We start from the raw sequence: 10,311 nt of genomic DNA on the forward strand, positions 1-10,311 counted from the left end.
AGAATTCTGGAGTGAAGCCATGTGGACCAGGGCATTTTTTGGTTGGAAGATTTTTTATTGTTTCTTTGATCTCAGTGCTTGAAATTGGTCTGTTCAGGAGCTCTATTTCTTCCTGGCTGAGTCTAGGGAGAGGGTGTGATTCCAAATATTGATTCATTTCCTTCACATTGTCAAATTTCTGGGCATAGAGTTTCTGGTAGTATTCAGAGATGATCTCTTGTATCTCTGTGGGATCAGTTGTTATTTCCCCTTTATCATTTCTGATTGAGGTTACTAGAGATTTTACTTTTCTATTCCTCGTTAGTCTGGCCAATGGTTTATCTATTTTATTTATTTTTTCAAAAAACCAACTCCTTGTTTCATTAATTTTCTGAATGATTCTTTTGTTTTCAATTTCATTGATCTCTGATTTGATTTTGGATATTTCTTTTCTTCTACTGAGTTTAGGCTTAGATTGTTCTTCTTTTTCCAATTCCATAAGATCTCTTGTGAGATTGTTGATGCGCTCTCTTTCTGTTTTTCGAATGTAGGCATCTAAAGCGATGAATTTTCCTCTCAAAACTGCTTTTGCAGTATCCCACAGGTTTTGGTAGCTTGTGTCTTCGTTGTTGTTATGCTGAAGGAAGTTAATGATTTCCTGTTTTATTTCTTCCTGCACCCATCTGTTATTCAACAGAAGATTGTTTAATTTCCATGCCTTTGTGTGGGGTCGAGCATTTTTGTTAGAGTTGAGTCCCACCTTTAGTGCTTTATGGTCTGAGAAGATACAAGGTAAAATTTCAATTCTTTTGATTCTGTTGATATTTGTTTTGTGTCCCAGGATATGATCAATTTTGGAGAATGTTCCATGGGGTGATGAGAAGAATGTATATTCTTTATCTTTGGGATGGAGTGTTCTATATGCGTCTATCAAGCACAGTTGTTCTAGGGTCTCATTTAAATCTCTTATATCCTTGTTTAATTTCTGTTTAGAGGATCTGTCCAGCTCACAAACTTCCTCATTTTTCTGTCACATTCTTTCTGTAATCTATGATTGAATGTGGCTTTTAGAGAAGTGGAATTTTTATGATAATAGCAAAATCATAAAGATAAGTATTTGAACTTTAGTATAGACTAATTTGTTGGAAGATAGACCACTGACAAGTATTTTAATATAAAAGTAGTTGGAAACAGAACCTTTTTTGTTGCTTTAGTTATTTTTATTTATCTTGAGAGAAAGATTGAAGATACACTCTAGGAAGTCAAGAGGGTCTGTGTTAAAGACCATGTGGCTCTGCTATGCTCTTGCTCTGTGACCCCAGTCAGATCACTTATCCTTCTCTGAACTTCTGATTTTTTCAGATTGTGTCTTAGATCCATCCTCAATGTATTGGCATTGCTGCCATTTGCCAATATGGAGTTCCCCTTCCCTTCTGGAAAGACATGACTGATTCTGGACAATCCAATATAAGAAAGTGTTGTGTAGCATTATGTGTTTGTATATGTGCAGTTTTTAGTGTCTTGCCCCTGCAAAGACTAGGGAGAAGTCTGCATGTTTCAGGTAATGGAGCCACTGTCTGTCTGGACCTACTTGGAGTATGTATCATGAGCATGAAATATATTTGAGTTATATGAAGCTGGAATTTTAAAATTAATTTGTTCCTACTGCATAACTTAACTTACCCTAATATAGCAGACGTAACTTTTTTTTTTTTTTTTTGCAATTTTTGGCCTGGGCCGGGCTTGAACTTGCCACCTCCGGCATATGGGGCCAGCACCCTACTCCTTTGAGCCACAGGCACCACCCTCAGATGTAACTTTTTTTGGTTATTATTTCCATATTAAAAGGTTCCCCCCCCCCACTATGTTACATGGAAATGAGTACTATGAAGAAATTTGAAGTCCACAGTTTTGTTTTGTTTTTTTCAAATGATTGAATATGTTGGTACCTTTTGTTAAATCATCATTGCTCTGGATTTCAGTTTGTATCTCTAAAAGGTTGATTTCTGATTTCTGATATACTTCTATTCCCGGATTATTTTGCCTCTACATTTTTTTTTTTTTAAGAGTCTTCCTTTGTTTCCCTGATAAAGTACCATGGTGTCATAGCTCACAGCAACATCAAACTCTTGGGTTCACATGATCCTTTTGCCTCAGCCTCCCAAGTATCTGGGACTACAAGCACCCACTACAACGCCTAGCTAGTTTTGTTAGAGATGAGGGTCTTGCTCTTGCTCAGGCCAGTCTTTTTTTTTCTTTTTATTAAATCATAGCTGTGTACATTAATATGATCATGGGGCACCATACACTTGGTTCATAGATCGTTTGACACATTTTCATCACACTAGTTAACATAGCTTTCATAGCATTTTCTTAGTTATTTTGCTAAGACCTTTACATTCCACATTAACTAGGACGGTCTTAACTCTTGAGCTCAAGCAATCCACCCGCCTTGGCCTCCCAGAGTGTTGGCTCTACTTTTTAATAGAAGAAGCAGTTGGTTTTATTTTTTTCATTCATAATCTCTTCCCTTAGATGTTCTAAGCATGAAATTGGATAGAAATTTTATGTTTTTCATGGTTTTTGATTCTAAATAAAAATTTTAATGATCTTTATGAAGAGATCAATATTACCGTAAGATTATCATGTGTCCCAAGGAAGTTTATAAAAATCCCATTCCTTGAATGTGAAATAGATCTGTCTTGCTGATAAGCAAAATTTCTTGAAAGCAGTGTTCAAGTCATTGGCTTACCTCTTAAACAAAGATGTGTCATTTGAACATAGAAACCATTGTTTTGAATGACAGAGATAATTATATCGAAATGTCATCTTGATTCTGTGACAACAAAAACTGCAAAAAATATGCTTAAAGGATTTGAATTTATAGTTTTTCAGACCATAGAAAATGTGACATTACCATGCCTAAGATGGTAGTCGGGTCTTGCCTGGGACTTAAGGATAGGGTCAACTACACAATTTGCAGGATCATTGTAAAGTGAAAATGTGGGACCCCTTTTTCCAAAAGCAGGAGGAAAAGGTATAAATACAAACCTTTTTCTTTAAAAGGAAATTTATAAAGCATAAAGGGCAGTAGTAGTACATGAGTAATAACATGGACCAATAGCAAAAAATTGTGTTTTAGGTTTCATAATTGTATATAATATAATAAATGATACTTTATTAATGTGATAATTTGAATTTAAGAGTTTTGGGCTCACTTTTCTTCAAATTTATTAAATCATCAAAATTTATACTTTCCACAACTTTAAGTTATATAATTAAAAGCAACATCAATTGTTCTTGGCAAATGAAAAACTGCAAATTAGTTTTGGTAATTTTGAATTTTGAGATGGATCTGTCCGTTAATACAACTGACATTGTATCTATTGAGAATTTTTTATAGGATATAGCAAGACTAGGATAATTTCTAATAAAGTATTTCAAAGTATAAATTTTAGTATATCCAGAGCTGATAATTCTTGTGGAACAATTTTTCTGAAAAGGTTAACTGTTCATACAATTTAGTTTCGTATATGTTGGAATTTAATTTTAAATACAGATTTATATAGTGCCATTTTTAATGATTTCTCTGGCATGTCCTATAATAGAGGTCATACATGAAACCAAAAGTCACTTAATGATTTGTCTATAATTCAAAATGCCTGCAAATGCTTTCTGTAGCTGCATCATCAGTTATAAAGAAAAACTAACTTTAAAATAGTATTCCTCTAATTGGTTCATTAGAAACTACATATGAAAATTGTGTGTTTCTTCCCCATGGAATGCAACTATTTTTTTCTTTTTAAAGACCAAGTCTCACTCTATCACCCAGGCAAGAATGCAGTGACATCATCATTATTTTTTTTTTAATTTTTCTTTTATTAAATCATAGCTGTGTACATTAATGCGATCATGGGGTACAATGTGCTGGTTTTATATACAATTTGAAATATTTTCATCAAACTGGTTAACACTGCCTCTGCGGCATTTTCTTAGTTATTGTGTTAAGACATTTATATTCTACGTTTAGTAAATTTCACGTGTACCCTTGTAAGATGTACCGTAGATGGACATCATCATTGTTTATAGCATTCCTCTCCTCAGTTTCCTGAGAAGCTGACACTACAAGTGAATGCCACTGCGCCTGGCTAATTTTTCTATTTTTGGTAGAGACAGCGTTTTGCTCTTGCTCAGGCTGGTTTCAAGCTCCTGGGTTCAAGTGATCCTCTCCCACTTGCTAGGATGCTCCCAACATGCTAAGATTAAAGGTGTGAGTCACCACACCTGGCCAAATGCAACCATCTTTAACTTTTAATTTCTATTTCTAAGCCTGTGGATATTTGTTTTGCAATGTTGCAGCAGTTTTTAAAACCAGAGATTCTATACTCTTTGAAGGATTATAATAACTCTTTGATAATACTTTATCATAATGTCCCTGTGTGTGCTTTTATTTTATAATAATTTAATGACAAATTTTATTACCTGAGTGCTAGAAGTTCCTGTCCCAGTGTTCCTGTCTGAGCCATAGAAGTAATATGTTTGCTCCAAGGATGGGCTCTGGGAACAGACAGACAAACCAGTCTCTCACCACTGCCACTATCACTGCTGTTTCAGCTGCTGTTCCCATCATCACCACCATTAATCTGGACCTAGGTCCTGGGCCCAGCTGCCCCCTGAACCCCTTGAGCACCACAGACTGCTTCTGACATGGATATGCATACCAAGCAACCAGGCCAACTATTTAGCCTATACACTGCCTGTTACCTTTAGGCCGGAGGCCCATTTGTGCATGCCCTCCTAATCATATCTCTCCTGATCACATGCATGCTTCATTATATCAGACTCACTTGCACAATACAAGTTCAAAGATAAAATTATTAAGCATTCCAAGACAGCAGCAGGAAAGCATTAAACAAGAGCAGGGCCCTTCTGAGAGTAGGGTGCTGTGTGACTGCACAAGTCACAAACACATTGCTTCATGACTTTTCGGTAGAAATTACTGACCCCTTGTATGAATGAGTATAGGGACAGATATATTCATGCCTTTGGTTTTCTATTCCAGAAATATGCGCAATGGGGCTTGACTGAGCATGTCATCAACCATAATTAATTTTCCTGTCTCTAAGCTTCTCTAAGTTCCTCCTTTTTGATAAGAATGCTGGATACCAAGGCAGTCTTTCTTTGGAGGGATCTGTCTCTTTATAATGCAGATGAAGGTTTCTTTTTCTGAGATTCTAAAGAAAGTGGGAGTAGGATAACAGTAACTAAACTAGCATTTGTTGAGTATCTATTGTCATTTTCATTTATATAATAGTAACTAATTCATTTGATCCAAACAGGAGTTCTGTTAGCCCTTTACAGATAAGAAGAATAGACTGAGGGACTGAATAATTTCTCCAATATCGCATGGCTTGCAAATGGTAGAGCAAAGATTTGAGCCAAGTCTGTCTTTCTACAAAGACTTTGAGAGATAGTGTTAGTGTCCTGAGACAAACTACCTGGGTTCAATTCTAGACTGCCATGAAATAGCTTTCAGTTAGGTGAGTTGCTTCCCTCAGCCTCAGTTTCCTCATATATATAATGGATCAGAGTAGTCTATACTTACTTCATGGGGTTGTTTAGAGGGTGAAAGGGAGGTTAAACATTATATATGAAGACTATTAAGAATACTGCCTGACAGTAAGCCTGCAATAAATGTTGCTACTAAAATCATTACTATTATTATGATTACTTTTCCCACTCTACAGTCTCTCTCAATAAGTTAGAAACAAATGTTAAAGGTCAGATGATGAAAGCTTACAGACAGGCCACAGAGACCTTGATTCTTGAAGTTCTTCTAGTGTTTCCCTTCCCTACACTTCCCCTAGGAAGCCTCTTGCACATGATTCGAATATGATCTAGGACCTGATTTTTGCCCTAGGCAGCCCACCTCTGCTGGGCTCCTTGGATTCTAATGTTCTGATGATCTAATCCTTCTCTGTCTGGGTTGTGTGTCTTACAGGTATGAGACATCTCTGTTGGATTTGGTTCAGTCTCTGAGTCCTAAATCTGCTCCCAAACCTCACCCCCATCCCTCCAGAGACGTGGGGGCCTGGAATCACAGCACATACCAACTGAGTCCTCTGAAACCCACCTGGAGGAAGAGGGGGCCAGGCAGGACTCCTGAAGACCTGGAGGAGGACCAGATTCTAGAAGATATATTTTTCATTTGACACTAAAGCAAATGCCACAAAATTTCTACAGGAAATTTTTGGACTTCTTCCTTTAGTGATCTAGGATTTTAAATTATTTGATTGTGAAATAATTTGATCTCTCCTTTCACAAGGACCTATTTCACTGGCTTCCTGTTATGTATTGAATATACAAACATTCTAACAACCCAAGGTGTTTTCAATCAGACCAACCAGTAGCTAACACACGAAGAGGGGATGGGGGGTGGGGCAGTATCTTTTCTATGCCAAACAGAGATTAGAAAATTTACATAGGTGCTCGCTTCGGCAGCACATATACTAAAATTGGAACGATACAGAGAAGATTAGCATGGCCCCTGCACAAGGATGACACGCAAATTCGTGAAGCGTTCCATATTAAAAAAAAAAGAAAAAGAAAAAGAAAATTTACATAGGATTCTTTCTGCACAGCAGAGACTATTGCATATTCAGCCTCATTTCAAGAGTGTTTCCTTCTCAATCTTCTGCTGAAAAAGGCTGGCTTACTTTTGTGCACAAGGAAAAACCTTTTCACTGAAAAATTCTATAATTAAAAAGTAACCCCTTTGCAACATAAAAACATAAGCAATTTTAGAAATACAGACATTTCCAACCTGTTCTGTCACCACTACCTTAGTAATTGGTCATTTAATTTTGCATTTGATGCCCCTACCATCATGAGCAATACTTGCAGCCCAATTGTGGGTCAGTCTCAGCAGTCATCACCCTGGCAACTGTTTATCCCAAAACCAAAGGGCTCAATGGGCAGACACCCAACCAACCCTTGGAAATAGGCCACATTAAATCACATAAGGAATGATTGTGCTGGTAAATGCAGTGGAGGCATATGTCTGAAACACTTTTCTTCCATTTTTCAAGTGACCACCCTTCCAATTTCCCATAGAAATAAGATCAATCTGTACGTATTTCTTTTTGACCCAAGTGTCCAGTTTATTCACCCTCCATCATCACATGCACCCTTTTTTTAGTTTCAGAATTTTACAGGGGTACAAACGTTTTGGTTACATATATTGCTTTTGTACCATTGGGATAATACTGCCCATCACGCAGATAGTATGCATTGTACCCATTAGGTGTGAATTCACCCATCCCTTCCTCCCTCCTCCAATCTACTTGATTTTTTTTTTTTTCAACTATAAGACAGAGTCTCACTATGTCGCCCTTGGTAGAATGCTGTGGCATCATAGCTCACAGCAATTTCAAACTCTTGGGCTTAAGCGATTCTCTTGCCTAAGCCTCCCAAGTAGCTGGGACTACAGGTGCCAGCCAGAACACCCAGCTATTTTTTGTTGCAGTTGTCATTGTTGTTTAGCTGGCCTGGACCAAGTCCAAACCCACTACCCTCCGTGTATGTGGCTGGTGCCATAAGCACTGTGCTACGGACGCTGAGCCAATCTACTTGATTTTTGATGAGTGTTATTTCTATATGCACACAGGAGTATTGATTGATTTGTTCCAATTTAACAGTGAATTCAACCTCAATGGAAAGTAGTATGGAGATACCTCAAAGAACTGAAAGTAAACCTACCATTCGATCCAGCAATCCCACTATTGGGTATTTACCCAAAGGAAAAAACAACATTCTATAAAAAAGACACCTGCACTCAAATGCTTACATTTGGGTGGAAACAACTCAAGTGCCCACCAATACATGAGTATATTAATAAAAATGTGGTATATGTATACCATGGAGTACTACTCAGCCATAAGAAAAAAGTGAACTAATAACTCTTGTATTAACTCGGATGGAACTGGAGACCATTCTTCTCAGGGAAGTATCCCACAAGAATGGAAAAAAATCACATGCAGTCTTGTGAACTTCCAATGGTTGTGCCTGGGCACGATGCCACGAGAAGGAAAATGACACCCAGCTGCTGCAGGCTGATAGGTTTCTTTGGCCCTCCCTTCCCTCCATGAGGATTAAAGGTCATGGGTTGACCAGATTCTGCATGTGCTCTACTTAGAGTCACTAACCCCATGGCCCAAAGAACCATCTCCATTTTTCAGATTATGCTCCACCACCCAAACAGGGTCTCCTCCCTTTCCCACTGGGCCTCACTTTGACCCAGAGAAAGCCTGTGGAAATACAACTGAGGCCACTGGGCCTCACTTTGACCCAGAGAAATCTTGTGCAAGTACAACTGAGGCCTTTTTTTCTCTTCTGCCTTTCTATTCGGCAGGCTTGATATGGGTCCTTCAGCTTGCAGTAGGCTCTGGCAGCCACAGAAGCTGATGGGCAGTGTCATGAGCCTGGCAGAGCCAGTGACTCTAAAACTCTCCAGTCATTGGAAACAAGGGGTAGATATGTTCCCGGATGTGTATTACTTGGCAACTTTAATTGATCTGAGGCTTTTTACCTCTTTGTTTTACCAAGCCCAGACGTAACCCGGGAGCAAGACTTGGTCAGTGTTGGTAGCCATGGTTGGGCTTCCCAGGGCAACGGGCACAAAGTGAGCCTACATGGCTTCTCTGAATTCTTTGTTTATGAAAACGAGATTATCTCAGTCGAGAAAAACTTTGTTGAGCAGCCTCCCTGTCCAGATAGATTCAAATCTCATGTCTCTTCAGGCTGAGCCTGGACCTGTCAACTCTATCCAGGCTTTCTTTATTTGGGTCTTTTTCTTCTCTGGAGAAGAGAAAAATGGAGCTCACCAATATCATATTTTTTTGTATTAATATTAAATCATAGCTGTGTACATTAATGTGATTATGTGGCACCATACATTGGTTTTATAAACAGTTTGACACATTTTCATAACACTGGTTAATATAGTCTTCCTGGCATTTTCTTGGTTATTGAGTTAAGACAATTATATTCTACATTTACTAGTTTCACATGTACCCTTGTAAGATGCACTGCAGGTGTAATCCCACCTATCAGCCTCCCTCCGCTCATCCTCCCCCTTCCCTCCTCTCCCTCTCCCCATTCCCCATATTCTTAGGTTATAACTGGCTTTCATATGAAAGCCAAAAATTAGTTTCATAGTGGGGCTGAGTACATTGGATACTTTTTCTTCCATTCTTGAGATACTTTACTAAGAAGAATATGTTCCAGCTCCATCCATGTAAACATGAACGAGGTAAAGTCTCCATCTTTCTTTAAGGCTGCATAATATTCCATGGTGTACATATACCACAGTTTATTAATCCATTCGTGGATCGATGGGTACTTGGGCTTTTTCCATGACTTAGCAATTGTGAATTGGGCTCCAATAAACATTCTGGTGCAAATATCTTTGTTATAATGTGATTTTTGGTCTTCTGGGTATATACCTAGTAGAGGAATTATAAGATTGAATGGCAGGTCTATTTTTAGATCTCTTAAGTGTTCTCCAAACATCTTTCAAGAAGGAATGTATTAATTTGCATTCCCACTAGCAGTGCAGAAGTGTTCCCTTTTCTCCACATCCACGCCAACATCTCTGGTCTTGGAATTTTGTGATATGGGCTAATCTTACTGGAGTTAGATGGTATCTCAAGGTAGTTTTGATTTGCATTTCTCTGATGATTAAAGATGATGAGCATTTTTTTCGTATGTCTGTAGGACATGGGCCTATCTTCTTCAGAGAAGTTTCTCTTCAAGTCCCTTGCCCAGCCTGCGATGGGATCACTTGTTCTTCTTTTGCTTATACGTTTGAGTTCTCTGTGGATTCTGATTATTAAACCTTTATTGGAGATCAAACCTGCAAATATCTTCTCCCATTCTGAGGGCTGTCTGCTTGCTTTACTTACTATGTTCTTGGCTGTGCAGAAGCTTTTTAGTTTGATCAGGTCCCAGTAGTGTATTTTTGAAGCTGCTTCAATTGCCCAGGGGTCCTCTTCATAAAATACTCGCCCAGACCGATTTCTTCAAGGGTTTTCCCTGCACGCTCTTCTAGTATTTTTATAGTCTCATGTCTTAAGTTTAAACCTTTAATCCAGTGAGAGTCTATCTTAGTTAATGGTGAAAGGTGTGAGTCCAGTTTCAGTCTTCTGCAGGTTGCCAGCCAGTTCACCCAGCACCATTTCTTAAATAGGGAATCTTTTCCCCACTGAGTGTTTTTAATTGGCTTGTCAAAGATCAGGTAACGGTAAGTAGCTGCATTCATGTCTTGGTTCTCTA

General features: G+C 38.3%; 1 protein-coding gene and 1 non-coding gene across 5 annotated transcripts in view; both read left to right on the forward strand.

Annotated features, from left to right (window-relative positions):
* KIAA1328 (KIAA1328 ortholog) overlaps nucleotides 1-9,711 on the forward strand; it is a 399,620-nt gene extending 389,909 nt beyond the window's left edge. For all 4 annotated transcript variants that reach the window (XM_053571111.1, XM_053571112.1, XM_053571114.1 and 1 more), the window contains one exon: nucleotides 5,981-9,711. In XM_053571111.1, coding sequence (XP_053427086.1) covers nucleotides 5,981-6,191 — 211 coding nt within the window. In that variant the 3' untranslated portion in view covers nucleotides 6,192-9,711. The remainder of the gene's footprint in view (nucleotides 1-5,980) is intronic.
* Nucleotides 6,465-6,571, forward strand: LOC128572135 (U6 spliceosomal RNA). Its single transcript, XR_008376048.1, has one exon. It is a non-coding gene; the product is annotated as a U6 spliceosomal RNA (small nuclear RNA).
* Nucleotides 9,712-10,311: the final 600 nt, after the last annotated feature.

This window comes from Nycticebus coucang, chromosome 19 (genome assembly GCF_027406575.1).
Source record: "Nycticebus coucang isolate mNycCou1 chromosome 19, mNycCou1.pri, whole genome shotgun sequence".
In the NCBI taxonomy this organism is placed as follows: Eukaryota; Metazoa; Chordata; class Mammalia; order Primates; family Lorisidae; genus Nycticebus; species Nycticebus coucang.